Source organism: Topomyia yanbarensis, unplaced genomic scaffold (assembly GCF_030247195.1).
Source record: "Topomyia yanbarensis strain Yona2022 unplaced genomic scaffold, ASM3024719v1 HiC_scaffold_42, whole genome shotgun sequence".
Classification (NCBI taxonomy): domain Eukaryota; kingdom Metazoa; phylum Arthropoda; class Insecta; order Diptera; family Culicidae; genus Topomyia; species Topomyia yanbarensis.
In genome coordinates, this window is record NW_026683625.1 from 133,044 (window position 1) to 160,287 (window position 27,244).

The following is a 27,244-nucleotide window of genomic DNA, read 5'->3' on the forward strand; positions in this document are numbered from 1 at the left end:
ATTTGAAAAAAAAATCAAATGATTCTAACGATCGAAATGGTCTAGAAACGGTTTAAATTTGAATTTCGAAATATTTGAAAAATTATTTGGAAGAGTGAAAGTTTAAAAATCGGGTTTTGGAAAATACCACGAAATGGGGTGGAAATTGATGTGAAAAAATATTTCTGATCAGTAATACATTGATAACAGGCAACGTTACTGTTACAGCAGTTTCTGTGCACAAATCATACTTGCGGGTCATTATTTAATTATTAAAAAAAAAAAAAACAAAACAATGAAAATAAGCAAAAATGAAAACGATTTTTTTCTATTTCAAAATTAAATTAATTTACTTTAATAAATGATTAAAAACGATTATATAATACTTATTGTAACTTACGTAGTAAAACAACCAGTATTTAAACTGATATTGTCACGAATCACATTTCAACTGACAGCACGAAACACTAACGGCAACCGTATACTGGGTACAAATGTACCCCACGCCAGCTTTGACACCTGCTTCCACGATGGCTATTAGTAAACTGACTATACTACCTTTTCCTACTCTTACTAGGAACTCTAAATTGGATTATGGTTAGTGACCTGCCCAATGCCGAATTCTCGTCTTCACACGACTCCAAAGAAGGCGTGGGGTACATTTGTACCCCAGTGCAACGTTCTAGGGTTAATAAAGTTATACGCACACAAAAAATTCTCGGTCTATTTTTTGTTAGAGCGTCAACACTTACACAATAACGACCCGGATGAACAAACTAGAAACAAACATGATTGTCCAACCGTGAACAGCAATAAAACAAGGCACCGATAACACGCAGCATGAAATTGCGTCCACAGGATGCATCAAACAAAAACAAATTTTTCATGACTTTTTTTATGTTTTGAATTATCTTATCTTTGAATCAATGAATCTAACGCAATAAGCAGTATCATAGGGCAACTGTTCGCTAATTCATCTTAACATCCGACAATCAAACATACCATATGCTTTTTATTGTTAATTTACTGAACTTTAACAAACGACTCATTGAGGCGCATAGAATTAATGAAATAAACAAAAAGCAACTAATACAGCATTCAATACATGCCAATCAGTACTTTTCTTCCTACATCTTCTATCTAAATTTCCTTGATAGTGAACGCCATCTTCAGGCACTCGGTAACTTTTTCGTCCCCTCTCGAGGTGGTGACCTCGAGGTACATTTGCCACTCGCCGGAAAATGCGTCCGGTATGTCCATTCCCAAGTCTCCCATCAGGATATTGTCGAATGTTTCAATGTGCTGTAAACAAATAGATCGATAAATGATTCAAGATCCAGCCGCTATCGTCAATTGGTGTGCCGTCTGCTACTCCAAGGACATCGAAAACGAAACAAACTTAGCACGACCCAACTTACCCCCGCCTGGTAGGGACATTCTATCCGCTGCATATTACTTGAAACCACATACCCCGTTATTCATCAGCAGGGGGCACAAGTAGGGTATATCGCGGGAGATTTCGCCATTGGTTCAAGTTCCTTGCTACAGACGCTTGGAATATACTTTCAGCTGTGGGTGAAAAAAGATTGTGAGCCTAATACTACGTTCACACTACGAGTTAAAACATGTTTTAACGCTATCTTGATGACATTTTTCTTGTTGCTAACTATTATAACGTGTTTTAACTCTGTAGTGGGAACGTAGTATAATTCGTTAAAACTTTGCCCTACTTTGATTTGAGCCATTTATTGCAGGGGGGGGGGGGGGGGGGGGCAAGTAATTCATTTAACAATGCCACTAGGCTCACCTCAATCGGGTCATTATATTCGGCTTCGATTTTTAATTTGCCGTTCAGCGTAGGATTTCCGTTTTCATCTTCCAGTGATGCAAGCTCACTAACATCCACAGCCGGAACCGGTTTTCCATTTTCGCAATCATGGAAGTAGTCGGTCACGTCAACCACGTTCTTTCCCTGTGATAGATACGAACAAAAAAAATGTTGTAATGCAGCAGTTAAATTATAGGCTAGCAGTTTTTCAGTAACCAGCGCACATCCCAGCAGCACCAAAAACACGACTAAATTTAGATGACGACCATGCTGCAATTCCATGATGCTTGTGACGTCCAATGCGTCCGGAGTAAGTTGACACCGTTGGATTTATATGTTTGAATTACATAAGCATTTCGTGTTTGTGATTCGAGCAGCGAGCGTGGTCATGTCAAACGGTCGTGCAGATTATCTGAAATAGAAATGTTTTCCCTCCGAACCGGTACTTGTTGGCTGGGTTCGATCTGAATTGTATTGCTACGGCATGATTTGGTGTTCATTTTTCAGATAATTTAGATACAATTACCAAGTCTCATTTTGTTGTGGAAGTCATATGTATGTCATGAATATTATTGTTGAAACATCCTTTTTGCAACTAAAAAAGCACATGTTGACTCAATTGAACACATCTGTCGGTACAAAAACATTTGTCACACCAGATGTTTTCACGTGTATGTAGATGGTTAGCTTTTTGTTTTCCCACGGTGTTATATCATAACATAAATTACTCCGGTGCAGAGTAATGTCGGAAAACAAATGCCATTAATTTCATCCGGTGGAGAAACTTCAAAGGAGAGTAGATAGAAACAGTCTTTGTATCTAAATTACAGATTCTAATCACACAATAAAGGCTGGAAGATTAAATATTCGACGACTTAAATAAAACATTTTTAACAGTGCAATTAAAAACCATCCCTTCTTTTGTGGGTATCTGCGTACGGAATGTTATCTTTATTTTTTTGCCATTTCTTATTCAGTTATTAAAATGGCATCGAAGTAAGAGAAACAGCGTGTCAATTTCTTTTTACGAGAAGCATGAGCAGCTATCCATTCTCAATGTGCGCGTTTCGACAGTTCTATACTTTAAAATGCCAATTAAATGTAATTTTCGACAATTTACACGTTATTAAAATTTTTATGAAAAGATGTCTGAGTCAGTTTCACATAGAATCTAACAGCACACGGGGGTTAATCAGTAGTCGATTTCAGCGAACTTTATTTTTCAGCTAAATAATGGCTAGGTTTAACTGAATAGTATCTGGATCATCTCTTGCCCACAACGTATGGTATTTTACTTCATAGAGGGCGCCAACACTACCTTTTATAGGAAAGGAGATAAAATAGGGACATGCTCACTCATAGAATGTACTCAAATTCTTTCAAACATTCTATTCGGCTAAACTCAATCATTATCTCGCAAAAAAATAGATTTCGTGAGAACCATGATTCTCCACCATGTGTTGTTAGGCCCTATGCACAATTGACTTAGACATCACTTCATTAAAAATTTCATAACTTCTCTCAAGGAAGTTGGGTTGATTTGCTGTCTTTGACAATGTTGTAGACAATAAATAAAAAAATCATCTTATTTTTCCTTGCAATAATTAACTGATGCATATAGTACCAGCTATCAATGAAAATGTAAGTTAGTGGACTTTGTCCGTGTAATTTTTCAAGGAATCCCGTACAAACTTCTAACGCGTTGGTCCGGTCACTAGATTTGTCCGATTTGGCTCAAAGCTGGCAGCAACTCGTGGCGGAACTATACCCAATACATTTCCGTTATGTAATCAATGCATAACATCGTTTCGTGTAGATTCCGAATTGGAATCATGCCTTCTTTGGATTTAATACCAAATATAGCTTCGGCATTATACCAACACACTTATAATTCACGATGAAACAAATTGAATGTGAATGTACCCTACGGTATAGACGAATTTCGCGCTAAATCGTATTCAGAGTTGGCAGCACCATCTCAGATTTTAGTGAAACTTTCTGTACATGACGACTTTCTCACAAAAAGCCACTTTGCAGACTTTGTTTTTCCAAAAATGATCTGACCCTTTGAAAAGGGTCAAACTTTTTTCCCATTTTTTTTTTCAAGTGGCTAAGGTCTAAAAATGACAATCCTTCAAAAAAAAAAAGTTGTAGGAGTGATTTTCGCCAAATTAGTCAAATTTTTGAATAAAAATATTCGACTCCTACACTGAGTAAAACGATTTTAAAAATTTAATGTCGATTTATTAAAAAACCCCATCTTTGATTTGTATGAAATTTTGTTCCAAGTTATGTTCCCCATCTTCCGTCAAAAATTCAAGGAAAAAAAAAATATTTCCAATAACTTTTCCTTGTCCAAACTGTGTTGTTTTTTGCAGTGTATTTTTATTGAAAACTAAGCCAATGAAATGAGTTATCCCAGTAAAGCTCAGCCGGAAATGAACTGAAATTCTGGCTGGTTCCAGCACGTATTCCGGCTCCAGTGACACAACCGATTCAAACTAGAATCGGTTGTGTCACTGGAGCCGGAATACGAACTGGAACCAGCCAGAATTCCGGTTCATATCCGGCTGAGCTTAACTGGGATGTTCCATCAATGACCATGCGGTAGACTTGGGTGCAACGCCCAACTGCTACTTAGCAGAAGGCAAAGGAGGGATTCCATGAGAAACCGACCGACCGCAAAATATGACCATCGTCGATTCGAACGAAACTTTGCAGGTGTGTTCGCTGTATGAATCTCCATGATATTCTCTGGCAATTGGAATATTTTGATACAAGAGTAATTTTTCAAAAGGGCGTAAACGTTTCTACGTGTATGAATTTCAATTTTTTTTTGTTCGATTACTGTATTTCATACAGCAAAACTATCTGAGAACAAGTTACAGGGAATGAATATTTCTGTCCGAAAAAAATATACACTGAAAAAAATGTTGTGTCACTTTTCAAAAAAACAAAAATTTATGATAAAAATTTAAATTGCGAAAAAACCCATTTTTTAATTAATTTTTTATATTTTGTTTTTTCCTTTCTTTTATTTCGACTATGTTAGTCACATTTTCTTTTTTTTACGTTTTAACGACATTTAATTAGCTAGAGATTACTGGGTAAGGAAAGTTATGAAACTTAGAGCCATAGTACTCAAGTGAGAGCAAGGATGTGAAGTAAGCAGATCGGAAAACTAGAAGTGGCAGGGTCATTAGAACAGGCTTAATATCGTACGGGCTTAATTTTTGCCTTCTGTTAATGAGGGTCGAGCTTAGGCAGAATAACTACAATATATTTTGGTTGCTTTCATGTAACTTTAAAATGTTTCACAATATCGCCTTGATGTCAAAGAGAAAGTTGCAGGAAAGTTTACGGGCCTTTTGAAAAACCTATTATTGTTGATGAAGAAACGCGACTAACTTATGAAAAGGTCGCAATAAAACAAAATAATTGTGTTGTTAAAACAAAATATCTCGAAAACTACTACATTTTAGAAAATTTTTGTTAAGAGCATTTCGATTTAAAATGGCGTTTAGAAAACTTTTTAATTGAAAGCTTCTCCAAGATCCAACTACACTAAGAAAGTTGCTTTTACGTCTTTAAAACGATAAACATTAAATTTTTTACATTTTTTGATGGGGTAACGCGAATAACTTTTAAAAAGAGCATAATTACACGAATTAATTGTTTTTGAAGGAACAAAATTTCAAATATCTCGAAAACTATCGCATTTTAAAAGATTTTTGTTAAATGCATTTTGATTTTAAATGGTGCTTAGAATTATATTCTGTAATTGTTTGGGCCTAGGGGTGGCCCTTGGTGTAGGAAATTTGCAGCTTGCTGTTGGTGGCTGGCTATGTTTACACTTGTCCGCAGACAAATAAAACTCTTGGATGGACCACTCAAAACAAACCGTAAACAACTTATGTGGACTGTATTTAGGAAAACCACTTGCAACTGGATGTGATTTATTGGAAGGAAAAACACTTTTTGCACTTCACACTTTACTCTTTTATTTTCACTCTTCACTTGTACTTCACACTTTACTTGTTGGAATAATACTGACTGCTGCGATGCGCAGAACGCGCGTATTTATATTACAAGCCACACGTTCTAGAAACGCGTGGCTCATCCGCGATGCTTGTCGATGCCATGCCACACATCAATTGTTCTTCGTCTCCTTTCCGCATCGGGCGATTGTATATTTGGCTCATTCACGCTTGTTGAGAATGATGCATTGCCGCGCGTATCGCTGCTGTTGCTATTGTTGTTGCTACTACTGTGTGTGAGATGATCGTGCGCGAAAGGAATATTTGGCGTTCATTCGAGAATGTTCTTGCTAGTTAAAGATGTTTCTCGATAATAATGAAATGGTGTGGACAATTTTATTTGGCAGTGATTAGCGCTGAACAGAGGCGCGAACATACTCCCCCGGGCTGGGATGGATTCCCAGAATTATTAGGATGTTCATACTTAGAAAACCGGTTGTCCTCAATCGGAAGGATTGATAGCTTCGAGCTGGGGTGTCTCAAATATGAATTTCCTATATCTCCAGCGACTACCCATCCGAAATGAGTCTCTCGAAGATCCGGAAGGTCATTAGCCATTTGGAAGAATCCCGATTTTAGCAAACGGAAGAACTTGGATACACCGATGAGTATGTCAACATGGTTGGGCGTATGGAACTGCGGATCCGCCATTTTAAAACCTGCTGGTATCGGCCAATTGGATATATCGATCTTTGTTGTGGGAATCACTTCCGTTACTTTGGAAACGACCAAGCATTCTATCTCCATGCTAAAATTGCTGATTCTGGATCGAACTTCTGCGAGGATGATGTCTTTAGCATACGTTTTTGATTCTCCTATGCCAGTAATAGGGATGCATACTGGTTTTCTTTCCAGACCTAAACGGTTCGCCATTGATTCAGAAATTAGGTTTACTGTGGAACCGTTGTCCAGCAAGGCGCGGCAAGAAATAACTCCTCCTTTGCAATCTCGCACATTGACGACGGCCGTAAGAAGCATAGGAGTTTTCTGTAACTGGGAGCGGTTGTGCGAAGATGGCTCATTACCAAATCGTTCACTGCTGATCGATTCACGTGCTATCGACGAGTTTGTTGGTTGACTCACAAAACTTCCCTGTGACGCAACATTCTGCAACGGAGTTTCATAGTGCAACATGGTATGATGTTTCTTTTTGCATTTGAAGCATGCCTTAGTGGAGTGGCATTGTATCGATCGGTGTCCAACTCGGAGGCAGTTAAAACAAATAGGGTGATGAGCCTATTTTGGCACCATTATGGAGAGGGTCGCACTATTTTTTGAACAACTTAAAAAGAAGCCATATTACCTATAACCTTTTTCAGAATAAAGTATCAATGTACTGTTTCTTAAACATCTGTATAATGCTTATTTGGCAGAATTGTCTCAATTTTCAGCATAAATGAAAATAAATGTTCTATTCTGTGCATCTATTCCCACCTGAATGTTCCAATTATCGCCTCATGGGTGTGCCGATTTCCACCTCATCGAAAAACAATCTAGTTGAAACGCAATGCCTCATATTTCATTTGCGTCGATTCTAACTAGGTATCCAGATCATGGACGCCAACGCGTGATTTGTAAAACGAATTATTCTGCTTTTTTCAGCCGATCAAAACAAACGTAAACATTACGCACACGAAAGAAACTCATCAGCTGTTAGTAGAAGAGCGCCCAGAACTGCGCATGCAGGAAATAACCATGCGAAAGTTAATAACTGGAATATAAAGTTCACATCACACATTACTTCCTCCCGATTCAAATTGTATGTGCAGATGAAAATAAAATATCTGCAATCAACAATTAGTTGAATAACTTGAAATAATTGATTACTTATACCTGAAATTGCATAACATTATGTTTTCAAGTTCATGTTTTGGTTTGGCCGCACTGGTGATTCTTTTCTGTATGATGGATGCAAAAAGTTGGTTTTGATTGTGGTAGTGTATCAGCAAAACATGCCAATAATAGGAACCGCCGTATTTAGTTTTATCCTATTATAACACTAAGTCTATTCTAGTGTTTGACGAGTGCTTTTAAAGTGAAATAATCGTAAAAAGGTTCTCCAGCTAAAATAAAGGTATGTATCAGTGCAATATTTAATATATTTGTACCGGAATAACGAGATATGAGGCGGTAAATGCTGGCTCGAAAGTGTTTATTTTGCTAAGCGCCGTTGCGTCCTGTTTCGGTTCACTACGCGAGTGAGGCGGATCAGCAGATATTTCAATAAGGTGATTTTGTTTTAATTAAAAGTTGGATTTAGTGGATAGTTCTGAATACGTATGTGCACAACAAATAAAGAATATAACTTGAGCTTTTTTTGCACACCTGTTTTAGCCAAATCGATATTGTCACTATCTCATATGCTTGGTTCGAAACCAAGGGGTACGAAATAGGGTCACAATAGGCTCTACTGCCATAATAGGCACATCACCCTATGTTTCCTCCTCACCATTGCGAAACGCTGGCTGATCGATAAGTTTCTGAATGACGGACACTTGAAATTAAAGTGATTGCACCCACAGAAGTCACACTGAGGTCCTTGTTTTGGCTGTGTTGTAGCTGCGTAGGCTCTATGGAATGATGTCTTGGTGGTTTGTGGTACGGGATTGACATGCTGTGGCTTGATGGAAAATTCGTTGCGTTGTGGTTGGTTTTGGCATCGCTCTAGTACGTAGACACGGTTTTTCAGGAAAGGAATGGTTTCGTCATAGGTAGGCAGTTCCCCACGCTTGATTGTTGACTCCCAGTGTATCTTGGTTTCGTCATCCAGCGCTCTAGCCAGTATATAAATGAGCATCTGCTCTGAAACTCCAGTGAAATCCTGGCCAAGAAATTTGAGATTCTCCACATGGCTGACAAAAGACTCGACGAGAGTTCGTAATTCATCGTAGCTCCCCTTGGACAACTTCTTCGTGTTAATGAGACCTCCAATGTGTAGATGAACTATGCGTCTTTTATCTTCGAAGCGTTCCTCGAGCAGCTGCCATGCCCGCTCATAATTTCCATCGCTGATAGTTTTTGCGTCTATTATACCTGCAGCGTCTCCGATGAGTGATTTTTCAAGATGATACAGTTTGATGCGGTTGGATTCGTTGGATTGATCCACCACATCCCGGAACATCACTTTAAATTTTTCCCAGTGCTCATACCTGCCATCAAATGTAGGAATTGCACGAGGAAGAGACTGTTGGACTAGCAACGGTGGTTGGGTTGCTGGTGCATCCAACTGGTGCTGAGTTGTTGGTGGGGCGAAATTCTGGAGCCAGGATTCCAGAAAAATTGAAACTTCTTCATGAAGATCGACGAACTGCATGAAACACTCATCTTGTTCATCACGTTCACTTGTTGGGATTTGGGCTACGATCTCTTGGTGATGCTTAGTGAACTCGACATATGCACCTTCAACACTTTTCTGGTACACTTTTATCTGAGCTGGTGTTAGCTCTGTTTGCTCGGTTTCAGCTTTCTGCAGGATGTTTCTGATTCTGCTGATGATCCGTTGCGCCATTCCACGGTTGTGGATCAACGCATTCACAGGTTGCTCTTCGGCTTTTTCACCTTCCGATGGGGTAGCCTTCTTTGCTGGCGTTCTTTTCGTCATTTTGCACTTTTTTCACTCACTAATCACACCAGAAGTCACGGTGGCAATAGGAACGATGGACCTAATATCCGGCTCGAAGGACCAATGTTTGGGCCTAGGGGTGGCCCTTGGTGTAGGAAATTTGCAGCTTGCTGTTGGTGGCTGGCTATGTTTACACTTGTCCGCAGACAAATAAAACTCTTGGATGGACCACTCAAAACAAACCGCAAACAACTTATGTGGACTGTATTTAGGAAAACCACTTGCAACTGGATGTGATTTATTGGAAGGAAAAACACTTTTTGCACTTCACACTTTACTCTTTTATTTTCACTCTTCACTTGTACTTCACACTTTACTTGTTGGAATAATACTGACTGCTGCGATGCGCAGAACGCGCGTATTTATATTACAAGCCACACGTTCTAGAAACGCGTGGCTCATCCGCGATGCTTGTCGATGCCATACCACACATCAATTGTTCTTCGTCTCCTTTCCGCATCGGGCGATTGTATATTTGGCTCATTCACGCTTGTTGAGAATGATGCATTGCCGCGCGTATCGCTGCTGTTGCTATTGTTGTTGCTACTGCTGTGTGTGAGATGATCGTGCGCGAAAGGAATATTTGGCGTTCATTCGAGAATGTTCTTGCTAGTTAAAGATGTTTCTCGATAATAATGAAATGGTGTGGACAATTTTATTTGGCAGTGATTAGCGCTGAACAGAGGCGCGAACAGTAATAGAATTATAATTTTGTACGTCTATTAGTATGAAATTTAAAAACATGTGCGAAGTTATTGTTAGGAAATCTTTTTTACCGATTTTTTCTCCATCATGCAATCACATTCAAAATGTTTCTTTTCTCTTTATGTTTTTGGTAACAAAATATGAAAAATTTTAAAAATGGGTTTTTTCGCAATTTAAATTTTTATCATAAATTTTTGTTTTTTTTTTTTTTGAAAAATGATACAACATTTTTTTCAGTGTATATTTTTTTCAGACAGAAGTATTCATTCCCTGTAACTTGTTCTCAGATAGTTTTGCTGTATAAAATACAGTAATCGAACAAAAAAAATGAAATTCATACACGTAGAAACGTTTACGCCCTTTTGAAAAGTCGCTCTTGAGTCAAAATAATCTTATTACCTGTGGAAAATATTTAGTCTTGCATGACGGTGAAACGTGTAAAGTTTCTTTGGAATCTAAGATGGTCGGTCACGATTTTAAAGATTTTCGGACGGATCTTCGTGGAATTCCCCAAAGGACTCTTCACATTTCCTTTCGATCATGTCTATATGAGCCTGCCTAGTTCTAGTTTTCCGTTCTAAGTTTATAACTGATTCACTCTAGAATACCTATCCGTCTTTCAATTTCTTTGCTTTCGTTGTCTCTTAGTCTTAAATTTGCCGAAAATAACCAACAAAATCGATACAGTAGAACCTTGCGGCAATTGAAACATAGTAACATAAGCCAATGAAAGTCATAATCATCTCAGAATCCAATAAAACTCAGTTTTTGAGAAGATATTGTCTAAATTAGCAACTGAGTATATTTTTATACCAATATTCCTACACTGGTCAAGTTACGGTTGAGATATTGATCATGTAAAAAACTGTAGCAACGTGTCATGGTTTGAAAGCTTTTACTAAAAATGGTAAATCTCAGCCCCCGACCGAATTTTCACAATATTGGTTCATAAAAATTTTTGTAATAAATTCTACTTTTTAAACAATGGTTTAATGAAAGAATATTATTGATATTTGTTTTGTTTGAATTTTCTTCAAAATCGACCAAAAAAATTTTTTTTGTCATGATTAAGAGGTTCTATCATTGTTATAAGCACTTTTTGCAAATAACTACTTTTAAATGGAATTTGATCTTTAAGGTCCACAGAAAAATAATAAAATGTTCTAAAAATAATTGGGCTTTGAAAAAGTTGCGAAAACACCTTATATGCGACAATTTCTCTCAAAAATGACCGTTTTTCATAAATCGTATTTGCGGGACTTCTAGATGATTTTTAGAAAACTGATTTGTTGTACAAACGTGCTTAAAATATGATAATCTTTCATTATAGGATTGAGCAGCATGATTTTTCGAGCATCGATTTTTTTGGGCAGCCTAATATACATGGCGTTACGTTAGAATGTTTGGTTAGGGTACTGTTGTTGTTTAGTTTTTGTTGTGATTCTAGCTCATGATTCGTGATTTCTCATTACGTTTTTGTGCTATCTTATTGATGAGTTTACTATCGTTTTTCTGTCAGACTAGCGGGATTAAAATTCATGATTTCAGGATCTTAGTCACGATTTTTGTAACTTCTATTCACGTTATCTAGATATTTTAGTTATGAGTAGAGTGATTCATGTTCATGATTTCAGAATCTTAGTCACGATTTTAGATATTTTTGTCACGAGTTGTGTGATTTGTGCTCATGATCTCGGGATCTAAGTCACGTCTTTTGTAACTACTGTTCAGGTTATCTTAATATATTAATCATAAATAGAGTAATTCATGTTCGTAACTTCTGGATCTTAGTCATGATTTTCGTAATTTCTGTTCATGTTATCGTAACATTTTATTTTATAACTTACTTCCAACTTTGACACGAAGAGTAATATGACTAATGCTCATGATATCAGCAGTTTTATCGTGGTATTCGGAATTTCTCTTCGCCTAATTGTGATCTATTATTTTTTGGTCACTATAGGTTTTTTTTTATTCGGAATAACGTGACAATATGAACTGAATCATGAAAATGTGACTGATTCGCGATATCTTGTATTGTGAATTATATCAAGCACACTATTTGGGATTCTCGGCGCAGTTTTCGTTTTTTATCCAGAACCATGAACCTTATCAAACGATGTTCGAGGTCCTAATAGATTTTTTATATCTATTACTATGGTCGCTTGCTGCTTGGCATTTCACAAAACAGTTCATGGAATAAAAAATGATTCCATGAATAATTCTCCAAATTTTGTGAGAGTTCCCGAAAAAATGTCGTTATCATGTTGCATGTAAATGATTGTAAATGATTAGCGATGTCTTTTGAATATCACCAGCACGCAAACTAGATTGTAAATCTTGTACTAGCAATCATGAACCAGTTCACAAACACATGAATAATATTTTATTTTTTCGTGAACTCTTTCACAGAAATGAACGCGAGTTGTGACTTGTACTAGGTATCATGAGTTCACGAATACACGAATACGATTTCGTGAACTATTTCACGAGCTCGGACTTTGGATCGTGACATATCATAGGAATCATGAACCAGTTCACGAATACATGAATAATATTTGATGATTTTGTAAACTATTTCACGAGTACCACGGATATTGGATCGTACCTAATATATTAGGGATCATGAATTAGCTCACGAGAATTGAATGGATTCATGAATAAAATTTTGAATTTGGTGAAATAGTTCACGAGAACATATCCAGAATATTTTGATTTTGTGAACTAAGGCTCCTATATCTATGAAAATCATTATGAGTCAACCTTTGGTTTTATGAATAATGTTCAAGTTGTAAACTAGTTCACGTACTGAAAATCGCACTAGAAATGACTTGGCGGAAACCGCGACTGAAGTACACAAAACAAAAACAAATTGTTCTACTAAAATAAGCGTTATGTGGGCATTACTGAAGGGAAATTGAGCATAATTATAAATCACATGATTTTTGTTCATGGTCCTGTTTCCATAACGTAAAAACGTGATTGTTCCAGGATTAATGGTACTTTCTTCACGATTTTTTAAATAGTTTTTTTTGTGTAGTTTGGATAAATGAGAAAGGCACAATTACACCAGTAGGTGGATTAAAACAGGTTTTTTTTTATAATGAAATGTTTATTTCTGTACTAGTAATACATTTTATTTCTTCTCCAAATTAATTTTACTTTTTCTCTAAAAGATATGATACATCAAATTTCTAACCATATTATCAACATAATTCAAATATAAAAGGTATGTTTTGAGTATACCACCACAATGATAATAATATGCTACATATCTCTCTAACAGCTCTTTTCTCCCAATAAAAGTTGATTTAAAAGAACTGAGTAATTTATATAACACAAGGGAATTCGTAATCAATAAGAGCTTTCTGAAACATTAGTAAAGAAATTGTTCTGCTTGATTTTTATAACAAGTCTTCCATCTGTAGACTTCATATGTCAGTAAAATACGAATCGATCTCAGACAAGAAATAAATTAATGAGTATAATGCTGTAGATTTGAAGGTGTATTAAACAATGTTGTAATAGGTACCATACCCCCTCATGCTAAAACCTCACTCACTGCCTTGGCCATGATCTAGCAAATTATAGCCCAGTAGGGACTCGTCCCAACCCCTTCATTACGACACCGAACTGATTGCATTGTGGGGTGAACCCATCTGAATGAGCACCTTGTCCAGCCACTGCAGCGGTCCGTGCAGATGGATCTCGATCCAGCAGGGCGTCGAAGTGACATCCTGCCGGTGATACTCCGCACCCCAGCCCTTCACAAAGCTCATCCGTATCGTACACATCTTGGTCAGCTCATACACGGCCTCGAACCCGTGATTTACCGACTGCGAAAGCAGCTGAGCAAATTCCTGATTGTTGAAGATCTTCAGCGAGCAACCGGGTGGAATTTTACACACCGTACTCGGATGGAATCCGTGGTGATGGTTGCAGTTACGGCTCTGCACGAAAATAGCTGAATCCGATAGGCATTCGGCGTACACCTCGCCACCGACGTAATAAAGATGCACTCCCTTGCCGATGTGACGGCGTGTGTTTTCGATTGTACTATTCCGGTTGACGTTACTCAGCTGCCCGAGACAGAAGCGATCCGAGTTATTGGATGGATTGGTAAAACCGTCCACGATGATGGAGGTAGCGTTGCAATGGAACACTTCGCCAACACGACAGTTCAGCTCGTAGTAGGCTATGCTGGCCCAGTATGGAGGTTCCTGATAGCTGACTGGAGCCACTTCGCCATGCATTTGATTGGTATCCATTTGATTGCTATCCGGTCCGGTGGCGTTGCTTCCATCCTCCGATGGACTATAGGCAGGCGGAGGTGTTTCTGGCAATGAACCGTAGGGGCTTTGCGGGTTCGAGTTGATTGGTCCGGGGCTAGACACCGTCGAGATGGGACTGTTTGGACTCATGTGAGAGGAAACGGGTGAGTTTGGTCCACCACTTCCAATGTGTGGGTTGTTGAAACCTGAATTGGTATAGCTCACGTTATGTGGCATGTTAGACTCGCTCATCTGATGGAATGGCAACAACGAATGGCCGGGTGCAAATTCGGAGTGACGAGGGACCAGTACCGGAGGTAGAATCGGACTTTCAACTCGCTTGTAATGGTATGGGTTAATACAAACTTCTTTCTGCTTGGCGGTGAATGGAAACTGGCACGATTCGATCGGCTTTAGCTCGTGGTGACTCTGCAGATCCGGCCAACGCCACACCCGACAGTAGATGACGTGTGGAAGACCTTTGCGATGGGAAACCTGCAATCGTCCGTCCAGTGATCTTGGAATTGTAACACACTTGGACGGCTGACCGGGACAGGACAGGGCACGTTCCAGATCCTCGATGGCACCTTTCTGCTTTTTGAGTTTCTTCACCAAACTGTCGACGGCTTTCTCGGCCCATTTCTCCTCCTCGTCACCCTGCTTCCAGCCGAGTAGTTTCTTCACCGCCGGACTGGTGAACGAGAAAAAACTGTTCAAGGTAGCCAGCGTACTGCTACTGCTCGAAGATTCCACATCGTCTGTATCCATGCTAGCATCTACTGATGTTCCGTCTTTAAACCAATTCGGTGAAACTGATCTTTTGAACACAATATTCACTTTCAATGTATTTCTCACTAGTTTAGTTTGACATTATTAAGTGAAAACGCTTTCTCGTCTTCACTTCGTCGCACCGCGACCGATACTAAATAACGAATTAGAACGCGTTGTGGTGGAACCTTCCGAAATACTGAAATTGTTTGCATTTCAAAAATGTTGACCGAGAGATGGAGATCCGTTGGAAATAACGGGTAAGTGTGAGCGAGAAGGCATTTGACATTAGCAAAGAGCACCTGTAAGCACAGATGGATTCGCCCTAGTGTCAGTATGTCTGGATTTTTTTTTTTGGGAATGCCCAATTAGAAGCAATACAAGCTAAGGTGACGAAATTTTTCTACCTCGAAATACAAATAACGCATCACGTATAAGTCTCACTGAACTTCCCATAAAGGTTAGTTTGGGGCGTATCACAAAAAACCAGTTAGCTTCGTTTACCTGTAACAATAGCCAATTGAAAAGGAATATAATATAAGGATAAAACATAATATTTGATAAATGCTATAGAATGCCTGATTCCTTAGTTACCTGCCAAACTTGACAATAAAGGCGTAAATGTTTTGGGGCGTTTTCGCTTTTGAATACACTAAGTAGTAGTTAGGCAAATACTTCAAGCAAAAGAAATATTTTTTCCCAATCAGTTCCAACTAACCAATCCCCTGAGCATGTTTGCATTAGAAATAGATCTCTAAGGGCAAGACGGGATAAGAACAACCGACAGATTAAGATATAAATGATCAGGCTTTCAGGAAAAATGGAATTTGCAAATCTGTTGACACGATTCAGTTCTATAGCTCATAAATTCTCACTAGGTCTGAATTGAACCAGTTCTTCCGACTTTTTTCTGAAATCACTTGTATTCATATAGAGTGAGAGATAACATTTCGCAGAAGATCAGTTAGAATACTGCCTAGATTCCTTCAAGTTCTTCTCAAATCATCATGGAAGTCAGTGGCGGCGCTATGCGTTTTGCCGCTCGGGGCAAAAAGTTAAATTTGCCACCTCTTACATATTCCTGACTAACCAAACTATCTCATCAATACAGTTTTCCGCGTATGTTGATGAAAATTGTCACAAAATAGTTAACAACAAGGATTACTTTGAAATTTATCTATTTTTTTTACACTGAATGTATTCGTTTTATAAAAACTAGTTAAACAAAAACGAGATTTGCTCGAAACATTACTTGATGCTAGGATTCTTTGAAACTTGGTAGCGTCGCACAGAGGAATAACTAGAACAAATTCTTGGCCAATAACCAAAATATTTTTTTTTTTCGATTTTTAAATTAGTTATATTTTTTTTACATACCTAAAAGCATACTGCATAATGTGGCAAAATAAAGAGTATGTCAAAAATTGTTAAAGAATTTTTGCATGGATGCAAAATAGTGATATTTTAAGGGGTTTTTAATCATTTTTTGTTATGTATCCAGCAAAATCGCTTTCATATGATGATGACTGTGTTAAATAAGACAATATTATAACAAACATAGTTGAACATAACTATTTGTATAACCTCAGCTTAAAAATAACTGAAAAAAACAGTGTTGCTGTATATTGGACCAGCTTGAAAAAAACCCATTTTTTAACATTTTATTCCAAATTTGAATGTGAAAAAAGTTACATGATACGGCACGATCCGGCAATGTTGCTGAAACAATATTACAAAACAAGATTCTGGCTATCTAAAAAACATTAAATCTCTTCCGATCTTGTCCGATCCACAAATTCCAAGCGATTTGAAAATATTGATATTTATACTAATTTGAGGTACGCCGAAATGCTGTAGGGCCAAATACTATGTTTGGCAAAATGTATCTCTATGAATATGTGCACAAGCATCCCTTTTCGTCTTGCTTTTCCACTGACCAATTGCTCATGCAACGGGAAAACAAATGTATTCACAAGGATCACCTCAAAAATACTAGTATTCGGAAGGATATAGAAAATTGAGCCCTGCACTGGTAGGTGAATATATGCCAAATTCTGCCAAAAACTAGTTATTGTCTATTTTTAGTTCATATTAAGGTAAAATAACAGCAATAACCGCAATAAATAGTTTTGGCCAGGATTCGACCCCAGTTGCTCCTCTGTGCGTCGCTATGAATTTCATTTTTGGCAGATTTTTCATAAACATATAATCTTGCCATTTTCTCGATTAAACGTATATTGCACCTAAAAATAATTTATTGGATTTTTTTTTATTCAGCTTTCAATAAAGAAATGGATATATAGTATAAAAGCCCGGACCAAATTAAAAGGGCGGAATTCCTTTTGATTTTTATCGATTTGGAATCAATAGAATAAAACACATTCAAACATGACCAAGAAGCCTCGCATCAGCGCACAGGAGGAGGAGTAATTGGGGTCGAATCCTGGCCAAAATTATTTGCTGCTGAAATTGTTGTTATTATGCCTTAATATGAACTAAAAATAGACAATTACTAGTTTTTGGAACAATTTGGCATCTACCCACCTACCAGTGCAGAGGCCAATTTTCTATATCCTTTCAAATACTAGTAATTTCTAGGTGATCTTTGTGAATACATTTATTTTTCCAGTTGCATAAACATTTGATCAGTGGGTAAGGGAGAAGAAAAGGGACGCCTGTGCATATTTTCATAGATATACATGTTGGCAAACATAATATTTGGCCCTACAGCATTTCGGTGTACCTCAAATCAGTAAAAATTTCAATATTTTCAAATCGCTTGGGATTGGTGGATCGGACAAGATCGGAAGAGTTCGAATATTTTTTGTATAGCTGAAATCTTGTATTGTAATACTGTTTCAGCAAGTTTGCCGGATCTAGCCGTATAATGTAACTTTTTTATAATTCAAATTTGGAATAAAATGTTAAAACAAGATATTTTTTAAAGTTGGTGCAATACACAGCAAGTTTACTTTTTTTATTTAGTTTTAAGCTGAAGTTAAACAAACGGTTGTGTTGAACTACGTTTGTCATAATATTATCTTATTTAATACAGTCATCATCACTAGAAAGCGATTTTGCTGAATATATAACGAAAACGATTAAAATATCCCTTAATATATCACCATTGGGCATACGTGCAAAAATTCTTTCACAATTTTTGATATACTCCTAATTTTGCCACGTTATACAGTAGGTTCTTAGGTATGTCAAAAAATATAACGAAACACAAAAATCGAAAAAAAAAATATTTTGGTTTTTGGCCAAGAATTTGTTCTAGTTACTCCTCTGTGCGACGGTTCTCTCGCTCGATTTTGGGCACTTCAGTGTTGTCCACGTAAAATTGGTGGATGAGATTAGCGGTAGGGTTTTGCTGGATTTGGGATATGCTCTGTTGTATTAGTTTCAAACAGGAGCAGTCTGCGGGAGGGTTTATCGGATTGGGGTTATTTTGAAGGATAAACGACTTGTAAAACGGCATAGAGTCTATCTCTGTCAAATGTCTGTTTATCAGCAGTGATTTGCATTTCAAAGCTGGTAAGTGCAGTTTTAATCCACCTTGTGCAAAATTTCGTGATAGCTGTTGGATAGGTACACGCGCTGGAATGCCATGCCAGAGAAAGTTTCCCATCGTTGTGGTAAGTTTTGCGGTATGCATGTTGGACGGCGGGAGGATAGAGGCAAGGTATCAGATTTTGGCCGTCGCAAAAGTATTCAATAGCGTCACTTTTTGTAGAACGGTTAGCGATCGCATCGAGTGTAGCCATATCAACCGACTAAATTTTCCCAGTATCTCATCCCAATTCTGCTTGCACATTAAGCGAATAGAATTGCTAAAGATTATACCCAAAATTTTTACAGTCTTTTCCATGCGCAGCCATGGTACGTTGAGAGGATTTCCATTGATGAAACCAATATCGAATGCTGTTGTTTTACTCAGATTTAGTTTCGCTCCCGAAACACGAGAGAAACGGATAAACAGTTCGTGCATTGCCATGATTCTGGGTACGGTTGTTGCTATCACACTTATATCATCGGCGTATGCAACGACGAGATCATTGCCGCATTCTTGCTCGATCTTCGTTAGGAGTGGTTGTAAGTAGATGCTAAACAGACAGCTTGAAATCGGACTCCCTTGCGGTACCGATCGTTGTATGGGAAAGGCGGCGGAAAGATGCCCGTTAATGAGTAAGCGAGACGACGACATCTCGGCGAGTCGAGAGAGTAAAGAGACTAACCTGCGGTTGAATCCCAGCGAGCACATGTTGCCGAACAGGAATCTTTGGTCGACACGATCGAAAGCATGGTCCAGATCGAATGATATCAGCTTGGCTCTCTGTTTACGGTGGATTAGTTGAGCAATTCTATCTTTTAGCAATAGGGTGGCCTAAAATATGTTGCGTTCGTTGTTAGAGCATGTTTGCACGTCGCTCAGGATTCGGTGGATTCGCATAACATTCTCTATTCTTGCTTTGATGATTCGTGAGAGGAGCTTGAAGTCGTAGTTTAGAAGCGATATTGGTCTGTAGGAGCGAGTAGTGTCATCTGTCCCCTTCTTTTTCACGAGAACGATCACACTCTCAACGTACTCGGCAGGGAAATTTGACGCCAGAGTCTCGTTCATAACGAGGTTGAGTTCTCGGTGGATAACGTCGAAAGCTCGGAGATAAAATTCCTTCGTGATTCCGTCGGGTCCTGGAGATTTTCTAGATGCGCTTGTTTTGATTGCCGCGTGTATTTCGGCGGTTGTTATTTCACTCATGCAGGCCTCGTTCGCTTCGTCGTTTTCGGGAATTACTCTCTCGCAGCTGAAATCGTCATTTGTAGCATCGACCGTTTCATCCCTCGCGTATAGGGTCTGGTAGTATTGTAGAAAATGTTGCTCGATGTCTTCGGAACGGTCAAGACTTTCATTCCGCTCGTTTTGCAGATGTGTTATCGTAGTTCTTTTTCTCCTTCTCTCTCCCAACTGGAACGTCGACAGTGGCTCGCCGGCGATGCGTGTTTCGTTGATGCGCACAAACATGTGCGTGAATTCTCGTTGTTGTGTCAACATCTCTTGAGCGTTTTTTCAAAACGTCATATCTGCAATCTTTGTTTACTTTCCCTTCTGTTAATAATTCGGTCACTTTAACATTTATCCCTCAGCTCTTTGCATAATATGCTAGTTAAAACCACCGTCTTTCGATCTGTACTGTAAAATAAGTGAAAAGTGTTATAGTGACGCCGTAAAAATCGAAAGAGAAAGTATAAACAGAGAGTAACTCATTGCAGATATGACGTTTTGAAAAAACGCTCAAGATCTCTGCTTTCAAGCGGTTGATAGTCGACAACATTATTGGGTCGTGAAAGTAGCTATCGTACGCCTGTCGCAATTGTGAATATAGTTGTTGGTATTTGCGATGGAAATCGTTGTAGGCCAAACTTGATTTCCACCGGAAGAATGATTTTATTTTGGGTTTGGCGCACGATAGCCACCAGCGTATCCATGACGGGAAGTTGCGTCGTTGGCGAGTCCAATACTGCCAACTGGTTCGTAGTTGGTCAATGTTCTCTGCAGTAAGGAGATGTGGACGGAGAGACCAAAACCCCCTGCCGGGTTCTCTTCCAAGGTAGGGAAGGCATATTCGGACGGTGACGGCTTTGTGGTTCGTGAAGGGGCAGACGTGAGTGTTCGCATTTCGTAGTTGGTCGCAAAGGCCTGGGCTCACATAGATGCGATCCAGTCTAGACATCGAGTTGTGCGTTATGTATGTGTGGCCGGGTGTCTGAGGGTTCAGTTTAGGCCACACATCACGGAGTTGCATTTGTTGGGTGATTGCTTGAAGAGACGGACTCGAGTTATTTCCTGTTGCATCGCACTGTCGTAGCACGCAGTTAAAATCACCTACCAAAATAACATTCTCGGTTCTGTGGCGGAGGTAGTATGGCAGTGTATTTTTGTAAAACCTCTCCCGCTCGGCTCTCATTGCGGTGCCGGAAGAGGCATACACATTACACAGAGTGGTGTTAGATATTCGTAGGGCGACAAGCCGACCATCCAGGCTTTTTTCTACGTGTGAAAAGCAAATGTGTTCTTTTAGTGCGATTGCCGTGCCCCTTCTCGTGTGATCCACATTGCAAATCACGTTATAGCCGGGAAAAGACAGCTGTTCGTTCTCTACTTCTTGCATGAAAACGATATCCAGCTCCATTGTACGAACGAAGGTTCGGAGGGCGTTCAACTTTGTTGTGTTCGTGATGTTGTTAATATTGATGGTTGCAATGTTATAGCTGGCGTACTCCATTACAAGGCGAGATTTTCCTCCTGCGAATCGTTGCCGTCCCATTGACGTTGTTTTTCGCCCGGTGGACGGCGTAAAGATCGTCGGCTGTTCGTTGAAGTTGAGGATCGGTCTGTATCGTCCCCATCGTTTTTCATTTGGCACAGGCCTGCGAGTTGCGTCTCCTACGCTGGTGAATTTGGAAGGCATTTTGAAGATGTCGTCGGTGGGTTGCCGAACTAGAGGTTCGGGTTCGGGATTTCGTTGTGATGGATTATTTGTGCTCGGTGATGGTACAGGGAACGTCTCAGTTTGCTGAGAGGGTACAACAGGCTTTGTTGCCGACGACGGTTTAGAACCCGAAGGCTTGTTGGTCGGTTGTTTTCCTTGTGTTGGTTTTTGCTGAGCTGTCTTAGGTCGAGCCGATTTTTTTACGACCTTTGCGTACGACGTGTTTGCCTGGTCCGCGGCAAGCTTCTGGACCAGAAGTTTTTTGTTTTGGATGCATGAGATCCCGCTATGAACAAATTCGTTGCAATGTCGGCACGTTTGGTGTTGGCCGTAATACGATACGGCTGTCATTTCGCCGTCGGTGGTGACAAATGATGGAATATTTGCTTTTACCATCATCTTTACCACTCGAACACCAGTGGGGATGCCACCGAAAGCGTATTTCTCGTCCCACATGATCTCATGGATTGAGAGTACGTCCCCGTACTCTTCGAGAAAGCCGATGATATCATCATTCGTTACGTCTTCAGAGAGATCGTAAAGTTTAACTTCCACAGCTCCGTCCTCCAACGTGATCCGAAGTTTGTAGGTCTTACCGTCTATCTCTGTCTCGTGTACATTGTCATGGTTTTCGACGATTGCTTGTGCCACAGCGAGTTCGTTGACTTTCACATACGCACAACCAAGGCTTCGGCTTGGTCGAATTCGCACCACTTGATTTTTCTGCAACTCGAGAACGCTATTAACGAAATAGTGAAGCTCTTCATAGGACGGCTTCCTTGGTAGATGCGCATAATCAATGCGAAACGTGTTTTTGCGACGTCTCATTTTGACACTGATCGCGATTAATTCTCTCGAGAAACGGGCCGGCGATGCCCTATTGCCGGTGAGTGAAGACAAGCTCAAAAATAATAGCTCGTGCACGGCTTCCGATGACCAGCGATACTAAACGCGTCTGCTCGACTCGGAGGTTGAGCGCTAACTGTGACCACTTCACCACACGCATCACCTAATCGAAACGGTAACAACACCTCCGATCTCAACTATGTAAACCGACATGCTGTCAGTCCGTCTTAAAGTTTCCTGAAAAAATGCTCCAGCACTCAACAACAAGCACCTAACCTCAAAAAACAAATCTGCAGTGAAATTATTTTTAAAATGGCTTCAAACTTTAGTGATCTATTGGTATTCTATATTGATGGTTTCGATTTTCCACGTTACTTTCAAAGGATTTTCTAAAAAATAGTTATCATTCTTTTTTTAAAAGTCTGCATACTTCGATATCATAATTTACTTTATAAACTAAGTGCAGATAAGTCATAAAGTAAGTCACGATAAGTGTGCCATTTTCAATTACACCCTTAATTATTGTTCGAAATTCGAACAGAAAAGGGTGCCAGAAGAACGCGACGTATCCTTGGTGTTTTCGAACGTAAGGTGTTGCGAACAATCCAAGGTCCGGTTCAGTTCGAAGCCAGCATGTAGAGACGACGTATAAAATACGAATTGCAACAGCAAAATATGCGAGGCTGTGGTGAGTTGGGCACGTCGTGGCGGACGACAACCCGGTAAAAATGGTACAAAATATTTAAAGGAATTAGTGCCAAGATTCGCCTAAAACCAATTGCAATTGTAAGTGTTGGAAATTCCCAAAAGTTTGAAAAGGTTTGTGAGACATAAACTGAACTTTTACCTTTATTTTTCCTTTTGTTAACTTAGGGCCATTACAGAGTTTTTTTTTCTCAAAACTAGTTAATTTATTAATAAACGATTTTTTAAACAATTTCCGTTTGCATTTGCTAAGATCGTTACGTTTGCGGTTCAGGTTCAGATATATATTGTTTTGTTCCGTTAGATGCGTCGTACTTATGATCATTAATTCTCTTTCTTCTACACACGCCACACGCGCCTAACGTTTATCGCGATTAATGAACAATGATAATCTTTAATAAATAATTAAATTATGTTGAGCAGCGTATGCCGCTCCCAAATTTTGCCGCTCTGGGTGGCTGCCCTCTTCGCCACCCCTTAGCGCCGCCATGAATTGGCTTACATGAATTTTAAAATGAATAAGCCGGAATCGAAAAACAATAAAGTTTAGGATTTTCGCTTAATTTTTTTTCTTTTGCTCTTCCTTTGGAACAAGTTCTAATTTTTTGTTCATCCTACTAGTAGTGCATCAGAGATACATCCATTCCATGCTGGACGAGCTAGATAATATTTAGAAGAGCACAGCGAAATAATCGCCATGAGTCGGATTTTTGAAGTGTAAGGGTAGGTGTGTAAGTAGTCCAAGTTCAAACGAATACATTATTTTAGTGGCTTTCATAACCAGTATGAGACTTTGTAATAGAATTAAAATTATCTGAAAAATAAAGACCGAATCATGTTGCAGCAATAGATTTCAGTTCTAAGCGTCAGCCTTTATCTACTGACCATTCGGAGAGAAAACATTTCTATTTCAGATAATCTGCACGACCGTTTTGACATGACAACGCTACTCAAATCACGAACACCAAGTGCTTATATAATTCAAACGTATAAATCCAACAGTTTTGCTCACTCCGAACGCATTGGAGGTCACAACCATCATGCAACGTGGTCGTCATTTAAATTTAGTTCTGTTGTTGGCGGTGTTGGGATGTGCACAGGTTACTTCAAAACGGCAAGCCCATAATTTAACTGCATTACAGTGTTTTTTCCGCATCTATCGCAGGGAAAGAACGTGGTTGACATCACCGACTACTTCCAGGATTGTGAAAATGGGAAGCCACTACCGGCTATTGATGTGAGTGAGCTTGAATCACTGGAGGATGACAACGGAAATCCAACGCTGAACGGCAAATTTAAAATCGAAGGCGACTATAACGATCCAATTAAGGTGAGCCAAGTGGCATTGTTGGATTGCAGGGTTGGTCCTGCGATAATTGGTTCAAATTATAGTAGAACAAGGTTTTAAACGAATTAGCCTCACAATCTCTCTCCACCAACAGCTGAAAGTATATTCCAAACGTTTGAAGCAAGGAACTTGGACCAATGGCGAGATCTCCCGCGATATACCCAACTTGTGTCTCCTGCTGACGAGTAACTGGGAGCCCTGGTATCCGATGTCTAGTAAGATGCAGCGGAAAAAATGTCCCTACAATGCGGGGGTAAGTTGTTTCGTTTTCGAGGTGCTCGGAGTAGCACTCGCCAATTAATGATAGCGGCTGGATTTTGAATTGTTTACCGATCTGTTTGTTTACAGCACGTTGAAACGTTCGACAATATCCTGATGGGAGACATGGGAATGGACATACCGGATGCATTTTCCGGCGAGTGGCAGATGTATATCGAGGCAACCACCTCGAGAGGAGGCGAGAAGGTTACCGAGTGCGTGAGGCTGGCGTTCACCATCAAGGAAATTTAGGAATGTTCAAGAAGCAGAAAGAAGAGTACCAGTTGATATGTATTTCAAGTTGCTTATTCTTTAGTAGGGGAGAGGGGGTAACAATGAAACACATTTTTTATACGATTTAATTTTGATGATAATACATGTTATTTGTGTACCCAAAAGTGATACATAGTTTCACTCTGTTGTTAACTAATACATATATTTTTTCCAGCTGGTAAAATTCACGGAAAATAACTTTTTTTGGGTAATACACAGTCGGTGGTAAAATGTACCAGTGAGCCCCATGGGTAGGAACTATGAAACACGACGTCGTCTACAGTGAAATATTCTACTTGCAAATTTCATTCTTTTGTTTTGACGAATAAAGATCCTAAAGCTTCCTATTAAAGTTATTTTGAGACGCAAATCGTTTGTTTACGCAAGATATCACTATATCATCGCGTAATATCGGACCACCATATATGCATATAAGATGCAATTCTGAAAGAAGCGATAATTTCTACAAAACTTGCCTAAATTGACAAACTTTCCATTTAATGAGTTGTATTTATTGTGGAAAATCGGAACCCATTCACATTTTAATATGAATCACAAAAACAAAAAAAATTCACTGTTACCCATATATCATCGTTTCACAGTTAACCAATGGGTCTATTTATAAAGATTGTCAAACTACACAGAACCATGACAAGTTACCAAAAAACTTTGTTCGCGGCAAATGTTGAGCATAAAATTTGCTACAAATAACAGTAGAATAAACATTTATCTGGTGAACGGTAACTCATTAAAATGGAATAATGATTTTTATTGCAAATTTACTCTGACTGTTATAAAACAAACAAATATCCATTAAAAGAGATAGAGTTATCTGAAGTCTTCCAAAATATAGTAACACGTGTAAAGAATTAGAAACCATGAAATATGAGGGAATGAGACGATTATGTTCATGCATTATGATTTTATTGCGATTGTTTCATAGTTCCTGCTGATCCACCGTTACCCTCTCTCCCCTACATTAATTTTATACATCGTACTGCGCGAGTTTAACGAGTAAATGGTTCTATTATGGATGTTTAGTGAATTAACAATAAAAATAAATGGGTATAAGAAATTGGCAGATTCGGCTTGGAAATTTGTTTGACACGGCTCAATGCGCTGGCTTCACTTAACCATGGGTATTTTATGTTTTTATAAAACGTTAAAAAATTATTTCTGTCCGTTGAATCCTGTGGACGCAGTTTGCTGCTGCGTGTTGGGATTCTTGACGACACAGTTTCCATACAATAATGCAATATTAAAATAACGTTTTCTCCAATTTTCACTGCGAAATGTTAAAAATTGGACGAGTTGCAGAGCATTTCCGGAAACACCTCGATGAAACGTGGTGTATATCATAACTCAAATCTAATGGACAAATCGTTTTGAATTTTGGCAAAGCTTTTTTATATTGTTTCCCAGGTGAAGCTATTTTCAAAATTATTACTGTTTTTATTTTGACAATAACGTTTTGGCTGACTTTTTTTTGGCGAAAATCGGATTTTTGACGTCCTAGTGAGAAATTTTGGTGTTTACCCAATTTTTCTCCTTAGGGTGAAATATAGCGTAGTGCTTTCGCATAGGCCTGCTAGCCAAAACAAGTTTCGGCTTCACTGTGTCTTATCGGCATAAACAGAACTTCTGCTCGGACGGGACATCACGTTTGACCAGTCGTTCGATTGAAACACAAAGTGTGTTCTAGTTTTTGGGATTTGTGTCAAATCGGCGCTAATCTATTCCGACAAAAAGTTAGTATCGGTTTAAGAGACGAAGTCGAAACGCACCCGTGTAGCTTAAATTTACCCCGCATAATTCACCCTCATCATTAGTCAAATTTACCCCTAGGGTTGAAAATCACTGGTCTAACTAGTGCCAGCTTTGGTGCTAGTTTAGATTTATTATCTAACTAGCCCAAAGTCTGGTGCTGGTTACTGATGCTAAGAATCCGAAACGCAAAACATTTCAACCATAACCAAAGTCGCTTTGACCACATTAGCCACCTACGACGGTTCTTGATTCCATATAAGCAGGAACTGAAAAATGCTCAAATGATGAAAAATCAAACTTGTATTTTTGATGCCAAAGGCTCGGTTTTAGGTCAGACCGGACT

General features: G+C 39.0%; 2 protein-coding genes across 2 annotated transcripts in view; one reads left to right on the top strand and one right to left on the bottom strand.

Annotated features, from left to right (window-relative positions):
- LOC131695551 (uncharacterized) overlaps window positions 1-26,820 on the top strand; it is a 44,219-nt gene extending 17,399 nt beyond the window's left edge. The window contains exons 2-5 of the mRNA XM_058984075.1: window positions 24,170-24,355; window positions 24,421-24,585; window positions 24,698-24,856; window positions 24,952-26,820. Of these exons, the coding sequence (XP_058840058.1) occupies window positions 24,296-24,355; window positions 24,421-24,585; window positions 24,698-24,856; window positions 24,952-25,113 (546 nt within the window). The 5' untranslated portion in view covers window positions 24,170-24,295 and the 3' untranslated portion in view covers window positions 25,114-26,820. The remainder of the gene's footprint in view (window positions 1-24,169; window positions 24,356-24,420; window positions 24,586-24,697; window positions 24,857-24,951) is intronic.
- LOC131695550 (protein mothers against dpp-like) lies at window positions 13,748-15,259 on the bottom strand. Its single transcript, XM_058984074.1, has one exon. It carries the CDS (start codon window positions 15,208-15,210, stop codon window positions 13,792-13,794), a length of 1,419 nt encoding a protein of 472 aa, XP_058840057.1. The 5' UTR covers window positions 15,211-15,259; the 3' UTR covers window positions 13,748-13,791.
- Window positions 26,821-27,244: the final 424 nt, after the last annotated feature.